At 49.9% G+C, this 17,247-nt stretch overlaps 1 protein-coding gene across 2 annotated transcripts in view; it reads right to left on the reverse strand.

Annotated features, from left to right (window-relative positions):
* NUP98 (nucleoporin 98 and 96 precursor) overlaps positions 1-17,247 on the reverse strand; it is a 2,071,147-nt gene that overhangs the window by 1,882,864 nt on the left and 171,036 nt on the right. For both annotated transcript variants that reach the window (XM_069640340.1, XM_069640339.1), the window contains exon 3: positions 10,421-10,522. In XM_069640340.1, the coding sequence (XP_069496441.1) occupies positions 10,421-10,522 (102 nt within the window). The remainder of the gene's footprint in view (positions 1-10,420; positions 10,523-17,247) is intronic.

The raw sequence follows: 17,247 nt of genomic DNA on the forward strand, positions 1-17,247 counted from the left end.
CATGGTTCAAGTTAGAAGTCAAAGGGGGTACTGTTTTTCCCCCCTGGCTGGTTTGGTAAGGGGAGTATGGAAGGGATGTTCCAACATAATGTTTAAGGCAGGGGACGGGTCCCTGGTGGTTCAATATCTGTACCTAGTATGATGGGGGTATGGGATCGGATGCCCCAACCTAGGGTGGGGCTGGGAGGCATGGGGGGAGGGAGGCCAGGGTGGGGAACCACATGCACAGAAATTCATATGCTAAGGAGGTCTTGTACTTCACAGGACACGCTAGGAGTAACAGGCAAAGGATAAAGATGGGGTATGGCTGAGGTCACAGTAGTTACATTGAACGTAGATTGAACTCAAAAGGTCGCCGACTAGTAAAATGTCCCGCAAACAAAAACTGGTGGCTCTTTTCCTACAAGAGACCCACTACAGGCAGAGTGCAGAATCACTGATAAAAGGTAAAGAGATTGCTAGGAATGTCTGGGCCTCACACATGACTTCTAAGGAGAAAGAGGTGGGTATATTGCTTGGTAAATCCCTCCACTTGACGGAGATTCAGGTTAAAAAGGGGATTTGGGGGACCATACCCGAGCATAAAGGGTATTTATTTATTTTAATTTTTGTAACGCGCCAACATGCGCGCGGGCCTCAGGGCGCACACAGAACAAAATAGGACGGACATAACGGACAAGAATGCAGAAGGATAGAGGAGTCAGAGGAATTATTCCAAGTTGAAGTGAGTCTTTATAGCACGTTTGAACAGGGTATAGCTTTGGATCTTCCGTATCCTTGCTGGAAGTGTGTTCCAAAGAAAGGGACCCTGAGCATCAAGGGTAGTACCCCCAAATTTGGCTGTCCTGAATTTAGGATGTTTGAGAATGATCGCAGAGGAAGAGCGAAGGTTCCGCACATTGGGTTTGGTGCTAATGCAGGATGACAGATGGGGCAGCTTAGACTGAGGCATTTGTGGGTCATGGTAAGCATCTTATGCGTTATGCAGTGTTTGACAGGAAGCCAGTGGAGTTTTTTCCTGAAGGTGGAAATGTGTGTGCGACGAGACTGATTGAAAATGTAACACAGCATTATTCTGCGCCACTTGTAGAGATTGGATATTAGAGACTGAGGTGCCCGCCAAGAGACTGTTACAATACCAATCTTGAATTAACCAAGAGCACAGTTCTCTTCTGAGATGAGTGGTCGAATATATCTTATTCTCTTGTTTATGAGACCACAGCTAGATTTAATGCTGGAAACATGGGATTTCATGGATAGTTCTTCATCAAGAACTACTCCTAATGTCTTAACTTTCTTTTGAACGATAATGGTATTGTTGGCTATGTGTAAAGTGTCGTAGTTAGAATCATGTTTCGCCCAACTGTTTTTAGATGCCACGATAAGGAATTTGGTTTTTTAATCCTTCAGGGCAAGAGAATTGCAGGCCATCCAATCTTGTATGGCTTTGTATATTTTGTTGATGGTTTCCGTCTCACTGCTATATGAGCCACTCAACTGTATAACAACCTGCGTATCATCGGCGTAATTTGTATATTGCACTCCTAATTTGTTCAAGAGGTCAAGAAGGGGCCGGATGTAAAGATTGAAGAGCAGCGGCGACAAACAGGAGCCCTGTGGAACTCCACAAGTCTGAGAGATTGGACAAGATCGATTATCACCAAAGCAAACCCTTAACCATTCTGGTATGCATGGGGAGTATGGATTACGCTCGCTACACTGTACGCACCTAATGTGGGAGAGGTGGGGTTCTTGCGCCAGTTTAAGGTGATGGATGGATGGGCGGAAGGTGCGATGTAGGGGGAGACTTCAATTTGATATTGGACCCTAAACTGGATAGGTGGTCAGCGAAAGGGATGGTCACGAAAGGGACAGCCAGGGATAGCATGGCCTTAAGGGATCTCCTGCAGGACCACTTCTAGGTGGATGTCTGGCGGAAACGTTGGCCAGGCCCGGGAGGTTATACGTTCTACTCTCCACACACCAGACGTACAAGAGGATTGACCACCTCCCGATCCAGAGTGAGTGAGAGAGTAAGGTAGGGACGCCCAGGGTGGAGGCAATTACTTGGTCAGATTATGATCTTGTGGTGAACTGGTGGCTCCCTGAGCCACGCCAGGGCTTTCGGTGGAGGTGCAACAACACCCTGCTGAGGGATTGGGCGTTTAGGGATTTTCTGGGAGGGGAGATACGGGCTTACTTTGAGATTAATGATAACAGAGTGACAAGCAGGGCAACGGTGTGGGAGGTGGCCAAAGCCACCTTTCGGGGATTACGCATCGCGGAGCGAGCTCGTAGGAAGCTCGAAAGGGGGCGGATTGAAAGCAGGCTCCGGGAGGAATTGAAAACACTGCGCTCCCACCTGACTCCAAGAGACACAGACAGGGTGGCTTTATTGGGAGAAATGAGGGATAAGCGGCAGGAACTCCACACGGTCCTGATTGGGGAGGTTGTGGCGAATACAAGAGATACCAGACAGAGGTATTATGAAAGGGGAGACACAGTGTGGACCCTACTGGCGAATAGACTGAGCGGTTCTGGGGCAGAAAGGAGGGTAGAGGAAGTGTGGGACGCAGGGAGACTGGTGAGGAACGGGGGAACTGATGTTGCGGCCTGCTTTGCAGACTTTTATAGGGAGTTATATGCTAGGCCACCAGAGCAGTTGGTGGAAGAAATCCGACAGTACCTGGCCAACCGTAATCTCCCAAGGCTCACAAGGGAGGAGAACAATGCGCTGGAGGGGGGGTGTAACCAGGTAGGAGGTATTGGGGGCCATTCAAAGGTTGAAGATAGGAAAAGCCCTGGGGGACGATGGCTTCACAGACAATTTTTACAAGCAATATCAAACCTCGCTGGCGACGCCCCTGGCCAAGTTGTTTAATTCTATAGTGGGGCAGAACACTACCACCGACCTTTCTCCAGACCTTGATAGTCATCCCGAAACCGGGGAAGGACTTTTGTGCCTCATATACGCCGATTTCCCTTCTTAAAGTAGATGCCAAGCTCTTCACCAGAATCATGGCGATGCGTTTGGAATCTCACCCCCCCCGCCCCCCAACTGATTCACCCGGACCAGGTACACTCGGACCGGCAGGGAGGGATACGATCCACACTGCTGGAAGTGTCACAGGGAAAAAGGGGATTATACACACATGTGGTGGAGCTGACCGAAGGTGCAGGCATACCGGAGGGAGGTCCTGTTCTGGATAAAGGGGGTCGACGGGATTCAGAGGGAGCCCTCACCATGGCTTATTCTCTTTGGCGTAGGCCCAGAGGAGGAGCCAGAAATGGAGCATGGGCATATGTTTCAGATCATCTTGGTGGCAGTGAGATGCTGCCTGGACAAAGTGTGGAGAAACCCGCGAATGCCGGGGAAAAAGGAGTGGGTATCAAAGATCCGTGCTATGATATGGAGTATCTCACTCACCTCATGGACGAGTCCCTGATGGGTTTATCATGAGTCCAATGACATTCTGCTGCAGGTTCAGTACTACTAGGAGAACCAACTGAAGTATGTCACATAACACAAATTATGTTCATAAGTAATCTTTACATGATATTTTAAATACTAGGTAGGATTTTTACTGTGGAACAGTACTTCAAGCGACAGGACATCTAGATCCAAACCCACAAATGTCAAAATGTTCCGATATATTTTACAGTTCAAACAACTCTATGGAGTTAAACATTTTAAATTACCTTAAACACAAGCTGGCAAGACCCATAGCCTAAAATACCCACAAAGTTAATATTGTGCAGTAACACCCAATCCATTGCTCAATTTTACTGTGTGATTTGTTCGAAATACTCAACACTCAAACAGCAATTATGTAAACGGTATGTACCACTACTTTTGTTATAAAAAGGTGCCTGCAGTGTACAGCTACGAGGGATGCGGTTGCTTCCCACACAAACTTACAGGGTCACACTTATCCATTACTCATCTGAGAGAATGCACAGCCAAAGATTCCAAGAACCTTCTCCAACTGTCTTTACTCTGTAAACTCTGCCTGGGCATAAACACCTCAAACTATACTTGTAATCGCGTACCTTACAGTCCAAGTGATTGGAGGTACATCGGCTGCAGAAGGTAACAGGCCTCATTTTCATTTCACCCCGTGCCAACACCAGAGCTGTAACCATCAGATGGGGTGGAGTTCTTTTTATTCAACATTTTCATAAGATGTGCCTGTACAACTCATATTGTAAAGGTAAACTTGACCATTTGACAAGACTGGATGTAAAAATGTAGTTCTGTTGCATTATTACACAGACCAGTCTAGCTGCTTCCGATGGAGTGACAGCAGGCAATTTGAGAGAGGAACCAGATAGTCGCATTGAAAACAAAATTCCTCGTTCCAACCATCTCACTTGTGTCCAGTTGGCAGGCCACTTATGTTCTTATTGCTTCCTCTAAAAGATTGTTTTTGGACCTAACCGTAACAAGACAATTAGCCGTAACAATTACCTCTAGTGCAGCGTAGAAACTACCCTCTCTCATAAGGCCGACACACCAGCACGAATACCCATCATATAAGTTGTAATATATGACCAAATGCAATATCTAACAGTATGAAGTTTTCTAGTATTCATAATGTGTCAACAACCGCTATCATGCCTGTAACCAAGTTATTGCAAGTAACAGCGCCTCAATGCCCCTGGGCTGCTTGCGTGCTATATAAATATAAATAAAAATAAATATAGAACACTGCCATCACCAAATCTTGGGGATCAGAGATCTGAAAGCACTCTTTCAATGAACAGAACATGGGGGTGTGGGAATGCAAGGTGGAATGCTGGCAACCGTAATGGCTGCTTCCCTGTGAGCTCTGTGCATCGCCGCTTAGTGGAGGAGGGCGCTCACTTTGTGCCCGGTGTGCAGACATACTGTGGGCAGATTCCGACTCCTGGAGACCTGGGGCAGCTGCGGTCCGACTTGCAGCCTGTCTGGCGGTCCCATTGCAGTGGCACCAGCTGTAGCGGCAAGGCGGCGGGAGTGTGAGCAGGGAGTGTGAGCAGCCCGTGCAGGCAGACTGCTGTATGAGATCTGCTGCTCCAGAGTTTGCAGGGGAGGGGGCAGGCGGCGGCGTGAATGCCTGGTGCCACCACCATGTGGGGAGCGGCTGGGGCAGGGGGGGCTTCTGGGAGAAAGGAAATTTGGGAGTACGCATTTTCAGACATAAGATTTGCCATGGACTGAATGAAGACAGCTTTCCCAAATCCACCATCCTGGCCAGGAGGAGTCCAGACAGCTATGCTTTGTAACTGTATGAATGGTAGAACAAGTGGCTGCCACACAAATGTCCTTTATAGGGACCCCTCTTTGCAGAGCAGAAGATGTCGCCATGCCCCTTGTGGAACGAGCTCTCAGGCCTTGTGGGGGATCTTTCCCAGCCAATCTGTAGCATTCTGGAAAGGCAAGAATTATCCATCTAGACAAAGTTTATTTTGTAACTGGAAGTCCCAGTCCGTGTCCAGTGTAACCTATGAAAAGGTTGGTCATGTTGACATATCTTTGACATCCGTGAAATGTTAAATCTCAGCCCTTCTGGGATCAAGCCTATGTAGCCTTTCCCCTTCCAGGAGGAGGGGACAGATAACATGTTGGTAGTACAATTTTCTGGGAAAAGTGAAAATCCAATAAGACTTGGCAAAAAAGAAGGTTTGACTTAACCTTAAGGACAACCTTGTAGAAAATAGGAAATTGAGGTTTACTAGATCAAGACTGCAACTCACCTTGCGGGCTGACGTCAAAGCTACTAACAGAATGGTTTTAAACGTTGTCTCATGAATGCAAGGCTCAAATGGAGCCCACATAAGATTCAGGTCCCAAATAGGCACCAGGTGTAGGAGACGTCCCACCGACCCCCACCTGGACGCGTGAGGGGGCCAGAGCACATGCCTCAGTCCCGTGCTGAACTTCTGGAAAGGTCCAGCGGCGAAGGCAACCATGACACCGGGTGAAGCTGCACCTCAAAGAGCAACACAGCGAGGTAAAGGACGGACTGGCGAAGGAGACAGCCCATACCACAGACATTGCTCAGTGCCAACGACGATCACGAGGTCAGTGAGGCGGTAAGCAGACCACACCAAACTATCCCTCTGTAGAGGGCAACGACCCGAGCAGTCGAGAGCTACGGGGCAACCTCCCCCGGAGTGCGATCGAAACAGGTGGTGACTGGTACCGACCCATGAATGAAAGCATAACACCGCCATCTCTCCTACACAAGTGGCCCGCATGTACTACGGAGCGCGGTGTGACCCCCCCATCCCCTCAAACTGATAGAAAACCACAGAAGGCGCTCCCAACATAACTTAGCCACTGCGATAGAATCCCACTGGAGGGACGCCATCACGTGGAGTACCTAGGGCCTCTGGTGGATCTGGGGTTCCAACTTACTACAAAGGCACACCTGCAAAAACCAGACCACTACACCTGGGAGCTGAGCAGACGCACCCTCCCCCCAGGGTCACACAACAGCCTCAATCCGTCAATTAGCACACCACGAACAGGCCCCAGTCAGGCACGGAACATATAGGTGTACGTAGTGGTGAGGGGCAAAAGACACAGTGGGCAAGAACTAAAGTGCATGGCTAGAGGAGCTTGAGGAACTGTACATAGAACATATTGTATTGCATGCCAAACCAGCGGGGGACACAGACTTGGGAGCACTCTTCATTAGTCCACTCCTGGCCCCCACTGGCTCATGCACCAACCGTACCAGCTCCCGCATAAACGGAACAGAGTGTACAGGGCGGCGGTCGAGATGACGACAGACCCCGGCAGGTGGCCCATAAGGTGCCTAGGCAACGGAAACCTGGAGCAGCAAGAAGTCTATGGCCATTGAGACAGGGAGGGCACTGGTGACCATCCCAGTCCAACTGGATAGTGGAGATACTGCGGCCCGACTAGTGCGCAGGAGACCTGGGGCATGCCGCCCAGGCCCTGGAATCCACGAGTGACCCAAAATCACCCCGTCAAAACAGGGTCGAACAACACACCTGATGTGCATGGGCTGAGAAGCCAGCGGCTGGAAGGGAGTGGCCGGAGTCACACCCCACACCCAAGTTGAAGAGCACTTTAGCACACAGTTCCTACAGCTACAGTGGAACTGGACACCTCACAACCAGCAAAGACAGCCACGAGAAGGCATGGAGCTCGGAGAAGCCGCAACCCTACAGGCCCCTGCAGCGTACCACGAGAAGGTGGAGATTGGTTTAAACAGGGTGGCGGAGACACAGGATCGCATAAGGCAACCTCAAAGGTCCGGGTCCACCAGGGGAGTAACGCAGGGAACGCATGCTCCGCACCAAGAAGGTTACAAAGCCCCACACAGGCGAGAGGGAGGCACACCCCGAATTACCCACATCCTCAGCGGCACAACAGCCAAGGGACTTGTCCCAATCTGGACATACCAATAAAGGTACCATCCACACAGAAGGCCACGTGGACAGACACTGACTGAGTCCGATAGAGGACATGGAACACCCTAACACTGTTTCCAATAGCAGGAACGCCAGAGACACAGGCACAAAAGCCCAGGACAGTCATGCAGAGGGCCGAGGTCAGACGTGAAGTGGCGCCCTAACACGATACAAGGAAGCCGACCTGGAAGACACGAAAAGACAGGCCACTGATATCAGCAGGACCTCCCCAAGGATATTTTCTCTCTACAGCGCTTAACCACTGCCCAGGGAACAACCTCCCCCTCCACTCAAAAGATGCCGACGGGAGAGGAACCTCCCCCCCAGCTCCTGCCTTGACTAGAGAGGACTTGAAGGACATTCCTGTAACAGCGCCTCGATGCCTGTGGGCTGTGTGAGCGCTTTAAAAATGCAAAATATAAATAAAATAAAAATATTCCGAGAAATCAAGGCAATAAGGTCCGACACACAGGCCTCACTCTGCGACAAAGGTAGAGTGGACAAACTTGAGGAAATGGAGGGAATGGAGCATAACCACCTGCAAGTGGACGTTCTAGACATGAAGTATGAAGCACGCCTGACGGATCTAGAAACAAGGGAAGAGGAGAGGAGGTTGAAGTTGGACGACTTGGAGAACAGAGAGGTGCACCAACCTACGGATCCTCAGAATTAGTGACCAGAAAGGGGAGAGTGCGAATGAAGTCAGAAGGAAGGTACAGGGCCTGATAAATCAACCATTTGCACTCGAAGGTGGCAAGGAGGTACAACTGGAAAGGGCACACAGGTGAGGAGGCGAAGAGGTAAAGGCATGCGATCCATAGTGGTCCGGTTCCTTAGATACAGGGAGAAGATGAAGTCCTGGACAAAGCAAAGCGCCTGGGGCGCTTCCTCTACAAAGGAGACACTATCAAGATATTCCAAGACCTCTCTGCCCTGACGTTGGCCCGTCATAGAGCCTACTGCCTACTCACACTATGGCTCTCAGATAAGGGCATTAGGTATCGCTGATCCTATCCTTTCGCACCGACATTTGAGCAAGGGCAAGTAGACTATCGAGAGACCAGTGGACCAGAGGCCCTGCAGGTGCTCCTGGTCATCAAAGGCGAAAAAGAAATGGGAGACATGGAGGGGGTGATGGCGGTATTGCAGGAGCAGCAGCGTGGGCCCAGAGACCCTCAGGCTGTGAGAAAGCAGGCGCAAGGAGGCATAATATTGAAGAACTGAATACCATCCACCCGCCCCCCCATGAGAGGAGGGGAAACAAGATATGACACTTAAAGCCCTGGATGAGTGAGTAGGTGGTGATTTAAATCACAATTCCCATCGGGGGAGGTGCAGGGTTAAGGATACCAACGGCGGGGTGGGGCTTGTTTTCTTCCCTAGTGGCACACCTTAGGGTGGGCGGCATCAAAGTAGGCTCCAAAAATGAAGGGCCTCAACTCCCCCACAAAACGCTCACTACTGGATAAAGAAATGAAAAACCGCAACATACTCATGATACAGGAAACCTGTACAGTACTCTGAGATGAGAGACGTGTCCCAGGGGCACATATTAGGCAGTTCTTTTGGGCCTCTGGACCCGCTAAGAAGGGAGGTGTGGGTAGTCTACCAAAGCGTAGACTCAGGCTCTCAGAACCGGTGGTCTGGGCTGACAGGACGGGAGGGGAGGGTACTGGTGGTCTCAGGATCTATAGAGAATGCCAGGGAGACCTTGAGGTCGGTCTACTGCTCAAATGTGAATCAAATGCAGTATCCGAGGGAGGCCATCGGAGAGATCATGGGCAGGAGGGAGGGCCTCATCATGGTGGGGGCGAGGGGGTGAACATTCCAAAATGTGGGCGGATAGGGAAATGTGCCACAGCGGGGGGCAAATCCCTGCAAAGGGGGATGGGGACTTTGCGGACTACATGTGGGACCAGGGGCTCAGTGATGTATGGAGGGACTCCAACCCAACATTAAGGGGTCCACGTTCCAGAACCAGGATAGACTGTTCATGGAACAACTACACCTTATCAGGGTCAGTGCTTGTGAACACTCCCCGATCAGTTGGTCAGACCATAACCTATTACAAATGGAGGTAATCTTGTCCAGTCTAAAACTTAAGGAATCCTCATGGAGATGTAACAACTTACTTAGAGATCCGCTTTTTGTGGAAGAAATGAGGAAGGCAATCGTAGAATTCTTCCAGTTCAATGACAGAGGGGAGGTGGGGAGGAACCTGGTATGGTACGCCGCAAAGGCAACGTGGCGGGGTCTCCTCATCTGGGAAGGATCCGCCAAAAAAAGGGTTAGAACCTTACTAGCCAACAGACCTAGGAGTACGGGGGGGTAAAATCCGCACCCTAGAGTGGGTAGAGGGCAAGGAGGTGGAGGAGAGTGAAGAGGACCTTGAGGCGGCTTAAGGAAATAGACAGGAACTGAAGGAGATAGAAATGGGAACAGTTATCTCCAGTCTATAATACCGAAAACAAAAATACTACAAAAAGGGGGACAGGCGGATGCACTACTTGTGTCGAAACTCAGGGGGCTAAGAGGTGGGTGTCAGAAATCCAGGGTGAAGAGGACCAGAGGACCTCAGACGCGAAGGCAGTGGGATTTGCCTCTTTCTACGAAAAGCTCTATGGAAAAGAAGGGGGATCTGACAAAGCAGGGCTAAAGACCTATATGGCAGGGTTGTCGCTCCCGAGGCTCCAGCCCGGGGAGGGTTTAGACTTAGATAACCCTATCACACAGGAGGAGGTGCTGAGAGCAATAGCAGGCCTAAAGCTAGGGAAGGCACCGGGAGAGGATGGCTACACAGCAGGGTTTTACAAGACCTTCGCAGGAACACCGGCGCGATATCTGGCCGCCCTATTCACCGAAATAATGAGCACTGGGAGGGAGGGCAAGAAAAGAAATGTCATTTTGTTTTAAATGTAATGCATATTTTATCCCCTTACAGGTATACATACCCAAATTATTAATATTGGTTTAGTCCCCATGATAGAATCCATACCTGGTTTGTTTTGGGCAGCCCCAAAGAGCCCTCCTGCATTGTTATTGGTGCCAAAGGCTGTTGCTCCAAAGCCGGTTGTAGGTGTAGTTCCAAACCCAGTTGCTGTAAATAAAAAACAGATTACACTTAAACACGACCATTTTTAGTCTATAACCAATACGTTATCATGGTATTTCTACACTAGTATTCTAGGTCCGCATATATTTTAACAAAAATCATGGTTTGAGACCAATGAGTTAATGGTTTGCATGCTAGAAATTACAATTTGTTTCATACAACGCGTTACATAGCCTGCTTTACTAGTGCTATTCATTTTACAAAAGGCCCATTCATTTATGCACTGGTGTGTAAAGGGAAGCTGGGCCATGGCATTAAACAACTGTCATTTAGCTAGTGCCATTTTTAGAAGTAGTGAAATGCATGAAAAGCGATTACATTTTCAACATTAACGATCATCATTGAGCAGAATCAATTATAAACTTCCTTGAATCAGGAATACTGACAGTCTAGGGATTACGCACTGGTAAATTTTCTTTTCAAGTAACGTAAATGCTAGCATTAAAAGTTTGAGCAGGAATCCATGGTCGCTGTGACTATTGCTCTAGTTAAAATAACTGCTGGGGGAAAAAAACAGCTATTTAAAATTAATTTAAACCAATGTGGCAATTGAATTATTAGTTTCAATAGTTTTCAGACTGCTTTTGAAAATCCCAAAACCATGAGGGAAATGTTTAGTGGAACAAATAAAGTGTACCCCATTCACACACATTGTAGCATGGCAAAACACAGGTTTGTTTAAAAGCTCCGTCTTTAGACTCCATGATTTACAGTTTTCTGAATTGATGCATCTGAAACCTGAGCTAGGTTGAGCTATCAGGTTGAGGTAAAAACAGCCATTTTGAACCATCGGCACCACACATCAAATAGACATTTAAAAAAACACGTTAAAAACGTCAGTGAGATTTTTAAATTGCAATATGTCAAAACACGGACTATGGTTGATCTGATTTGTTTCAGTCCCCATGGTCTGCTTGCATTTGCACATTGGGCTCCATGTTATTGAGGGCGCATAGACAAGAGCAGACTTATAGCTTCTTGTTTCGGGGGGCGAGGCCTGAGCTTATGGAGTAAGGACGTGCTGAGACAGAGCTGTCTTGATCCTGGCGTTGATCCTTTGAATATATGGCAACGGTTGAATAAAGCGTGGAACATCGAGTGTCCACACAAAGCAAGTGATCCTGCACCGCACCAGAGTAAAATCGGAGCCTGCAACCAGATAAACAAAAGCTTCTGAACTCGAGCCCCAGGGCAGGCCGGATGGCGGGTGGCGCCGTGGTCTGAGAGCGAGTGAAAGAAGGGGCTAGGCACTGCGAAGCAGCGCCCTGGACCGTGAGCGGAGACGGCCACTGCCACCGGCACACGCCACAAGCGCCGCAGTTGCCAGAATCTGGAGGTAGCACGGTCGGACTGGCGAGCCCAGCAGAATGCAGCGCAAGACTGGCATCCTTGGGCATGCGTACCCGATGAATTACTGCAAATGCAGTAGATGGGAGCCGACGACGCTGAGGAGATGTGAAACAGACCAGTGGTTTGCGATCAGCAGCATCCCTGAGGAGGAACGTGAGACCGCAAACTGATGAGCTTGAGGCGAACCCAGGAACACTGGAGTCCCCGAAGGTGGGGCTGAAGAGAGGACCTCACGGATCACTGTGGAAGTACCATTGAGGTAGCTGTGGCCCAGAGGGACCGCCCGTTAACACGGGTGACAGTCCGCAGCTTGGGAGGCACACGTGGGACTGTCAGCATTAGCGAGGGGTGAGACCCAGCAAACTGGACACTAACGCTGCAACGGCACCAGCGGATGAACACAACAGCCCGGTAGCAGTCCCTGCCACGGCAGGAGAGGTGCCCTGGGCGCTCATAGATTGAACAAGCACTTATCACTGTAAGAGGCACCGACACCCTGCGAGAAGAGGCACCGACATCCTGAGAGGCGAATACAAAGATTCAGAGAAAGTTGGGAGCTGACAAGAAACGCGGTCTACTGCTGGAGACTGGCCGGCACACAGAACGCTCCCTACGCACTGCTCGCACGAAGGCACCTGGCAGGAACGCTGCTGCAATGTGGTGCAGGTGGAACTGGCTGAATGGTTGGGAGGTAAGGCCCAAGAAGCGAGAGCCGACACCAAAGCGACACCTGGGTGGGTGAAAGGTAGCGCCTGGCACAGCACGAATGGCGCCCTAGGCACTCAATGTTGTGAGACCTAAAATATCGCAGGTGACTAGACTATCCAGAGGGGCACACTGAACAGAAGTCTGGCGGGCAAAAGGGGATGTAAATGAACGCTTGGTGATACGGTCGTCCGACCAGCAGGCGAGATGCAACCCACCCCCTGGCCTACTGTACACAAAGCGAACTGGCTGGAACACTAACACAGGAAAGGGGAGCCGACCCAGGGTGGGTGCGTGTAACAACCCTGGACACCGGAGGTAACGAGCTGTGTTGGCAAACACCAGGGAAGTGTATGCCGGTTGGTAAATGGTCAGGCTTCATGGTGAACTGTGTTTGGTCACAAATCCAGGCACCCACCCCTGGCGCCGATCAGAACCATCAGAACAGTAACGTGGCTAAGGAATAAACATGTGCCAGTGAGGTGCATTTCCCCTCCAACAGTACTGAATCTCCGACCCGGATGAGGAAATGGTAACGGGCAAATCGGTGGCAGCATACACCGCATGAGCAGGGTGAAAGCGCAGACTTGCTGCCTGCTCCAGTGTGCGCATAGAAATCTGGGGGCAGTAGAGGGTCTCAGCCACCTACACACAGCAAAGGGTCAGATTGTGCAGCGCAAACAGGGGGCAAAGCTAACACAGTCAAGTCCCATCTACAGTGGAGGTTTCCAGCGGATGGCACCTACTACAAATCTGTAAGCTGTGCACAACAAAAATCAGGAAATTGGGAGCTAGTGAAGGAGTTGGTGTAAGCAGCTAAACGAGACAAGCTCCAAACCACACAGGGCACTGTGTCAACTAGTGGACCAACACTGCCCTGGCCCACCGTTGATGGCTATGTCCCCGCCCAAAGGAAAGAACAAGGCCACCATTATGGTGTCATTCACTGCAGCTAGACCAAAGGAACAGAGGCAGGAAGCCAAAGGGGCCTGCTCAGACCAACAGATGAAAACAAGGACAAGCAGGTGCTGGAGGCCATTGGTGGGGTACGCTCTTTTATTGACACAAAAATAGGCGGTCAAATCAGACATGCAGCTGATGCGCCAAGATATGCGCAACCTCACAGCGCTTAATCATCACAGAATCTGGGCAACGGGAAAAAAAACTGAAGGATGTACAAAACGGAGTGCAGGAACTGGCAAGCCGAAACAAGGTCCTGGAAAAAAGGGTGGAGGACCCTGAAAGGTGGTCTAGGCGCAACACTGTGCGCCTGCTCGGAATTCGGGGGGATGGAAGGCTCCAACCCAACGAATTTCATAGAAAGCATGCAACAACAAGAAATAGCTGCCTGCCGTCTATCCAAGGGGTTCGTGGTCGAAAGGGCCCACAGGACCTTGCAGAAAAAGCCGCCACCTGGATCACATCCACGTGCAATAATAGCAAGGATCCTGAAATTCCAGGACAGGGAAATCATATTGCGCTATTCATGGGAAGGGGCAAAGTAACGAGAGATGATGCCAAAATTGCTATATACGCAGACTACACTCCAGCATTACAAAGAGCAAGAAACTCTTTCGTCCCGATCAAAGAAAGACTGAGGCAGCTAAATCTTAAGTACATGCTGATGTACCCATCCAGGCTCAAAGTGATGTATAAAGGGAGAGCGGCTTTCCTAGAGACACCGGCAGCGGCCAATATGTGGCTGGAACACAACAACATGGCAGGGGGGAGAAGAAGCTGCGCCATAGCCCACACACCCGAGTCAAGGGGGAGGCACCCCAACGACTATGGATGGACACTTAAACTCGCAAGGACCAAGCCAATGCTTACACAAAGGATGGGGGAGCGGTTGAGCCGTTGGTCCTGAGCCGGAAGGTACTCCCCGACGAAAGGACTGGTGCCAGCCTGTTGCCGACGCACTGTAACCCGTGCAAGATGTCCCGGAAGGGCCAAGACGGAGCGGGGGCACCCGAGCGTTGCCTGTATGGCGCAACTTCTGGGTGCAGTTGGTTAAGTTTAATTTGTTGTTGTTTTGAAACGTTTTACAGTCTTCACAGTAATAGATGCAAGGAGACAATGGACACCTGGCGTGCAGAACTGGGTACCACTGAATAGCAACAGCAGCTGACAAAGGTACTGACATGGAATGTCAGGGGGAGGGGCACCTATATGCACAGGAAAAGGATTAAATCCTTCCTGAAGAGGAAACTAGTCTCCATCGCACTACTACAGGAAACACCTCACTGCTGAGGGTAATGCCAAGGTGGTGGAACGGTGGGGAGGGCAAGGCTTTGGAGCAGCATACTTAAGTATGCACGAGGGGTATACACATGGATAAACAGCACTGTGCCTTTTGGGCTACTGTCAAAGGAGGTAGAGGTAGACGCAGAGGGGAGGTACTTGATACTCCGGGGAAGTAATAAACAGCTAGAAATCTGCAGTCAACACTTATCTCGCTAATTATGGGACCTCAGCATACCTGAGCAAGTTGGGTGCGAAGTGAACTCCTTACAGGGACTTTTTCGAATGGGGGGAGATTGTGTACGAGACCATATCCTGGATAGGTCTAGCCCGCCGACGCAGATGGCCAAACTGACCCACTCTTCATTAAACAAGGTGATAAGGGACCTGAACCTGGCGGAGGTGTGGAAAGAGATCCATCCGGAGAGTAGGGAATTCTACTTCTCATCCCCTCACAAGCTCTATATCAGAATAGACTACTTAATAGACAGGATGCACTTGCCCCAAGTGGAGTCGGCGTCTTACCTGGGCAGGACAATCTCTGGCCACTCACCACTTCTCATGGAATGGAAGATGCAGGGCCCTAGACCGCCCATACCACTGTGGCGAATGCCAATAGAACCTCTGACAGACTGCGCCTTCACAGAGGGACTCCGGAGTAAAATAATGGAGTACATGGATAACGTGGGGAGTGTAAAAATATGCGACAGTCTGGGAGGCACTGAAAGTTGTGGTTGGGGGAGGGGGCAGTTATTGCCAGTGCTGGGGGCATCAGAAAGTTACTGAAAAAAAGAACTAGAGGTAGGCAGGGGGAAGATCAGACAGATGGAAGCCAGCGCTCAGAAACCAAGGGAGGGGGAAAAGGAATTAACAGCAGTCAGAGATGACTGCCAAAGTGCCTGGGCTAGGTTAGCTAAGGTTGATTACATCGGAGAAACCACTAGGGCACACTCTGTGGGCGACAAACCAGGTACCTTGCACCTTCATACTGGAATGCCCTAACTACTACCCTTCGGGGCGAATTATCTCTAATTGGCATTCCTAAAAGCCATGAAAACTGTACTCTTTGCCTGATACACGCCACAACCACCTGTCAGCCTGATGAGTTTCAAATGTATTTATAAATCGACTATGTACCTCAACGTATCAATGTACAATGTGTAAATGCATTACCCAGCTGTACCTACCCAGTAAGTAAGCTCCCTGCAAGTAACAGCGCCTCGATGTCCAAGGGCTGTTGTGCGCTTTACTAATGTAATAGGCTATTGTCGTGGCTATGCAACCAGGAAAACCCGAAACATTCGATTACAGAAATTAAAGATCCAACAGGTCTGGTGCACACATCACAATCAGCAATTAATGACGCATGTAACTGCTTTTCCTCTCAACTGTACCGCCACAAAATAGTACCCCAGAGCGACATATTGTCATAGCAGAGATAGGACTTCCTACACAAATTTTTCCCCGTTGGGCATCATTCAAATGGGGAACTGACAGTCGAGGACATAAGCGAGGCGATTAAATCATTAACCACCAGCAAGACCCGTGGGAGTGATGGGTTGCCACATGAGTTTTATAAGGCATACAACATGGAACTAGCCCCAGTCCTTCAGGAGGTATTCAAGGAGTCGTACGAAACAGGGGTGCACCCGAGGAGCACGAGACAGACATTGGGTGTCCCGATACCTAAGCCAGGGAAACCGGCAGCTCAGTGCTGTTCATACAGGCCACTAGCAATGCTCAACTATGATATAAAGAGCTTGACGACCATATTGGGCAAGCGACTGTCAAAGGTTATAGGGACCATAGTACACAGGCATCAGAAGGTGTTCATACCAGGTCGGAATACGGCAGCAAAGCTGCATAGGCTGCAACATATCGCGCAAACAACGGACTCGCAGGAGCTGTATGCTGTAGTCTCCCTGGACGCCATAAAATTGTTTGATTCTATATACTGGGAATGGCTTTGCGCCGTTCTGAGACAATTTGGGCTGGGCGACTACTTCATTCGGTGGATCAGAATGCTCTATGAGACACCGGTGACCAGGGTAAAGACTGAAAGAACAGTGTCAGCACCGTGGGACATACAAAGGGGCACCAGACAAGGCTGCCCGCTGTCGCCAATGCTTTATGTTTTTTGGTTAGAGCCGATCGCTATCTACATCAGGAAACAATTCTTCGATGCAGGCATCAGAGTAGGAGGGAAGTGTACCATGTTGTCTCCTTATACGCAGACAATGTACTGCTGTACTTAGTTTACTGGTACATTGAGGTGTGGGTCTTTCAAGAGGTGCTGGAGAACTTCGCGCAAGTGTCTGAGATCTCCTTCAGCACAGAGAAATTGTGCATATTCCCACTGTCGGGGCTGGAAATGAGCAGGGAAGAAGATCTCCCAAATGTAGAGCTCCGGTGGA

Source organism: Ambystoma mexicanum, chromosome 7q, assembly GCF_040938575.1.
Source record: "Ambystoma mexicanum isolate Mex_15411 chromosome 7q, UKY_AmexF1_1, whole genome shotgun sequence".
Lineage (NCBI taxonomy): Eukaryota > Metazoa > Chordata > Amphibia > Caudata > Ambystomatidae > Ambystoma > Ambystoma mexicanum.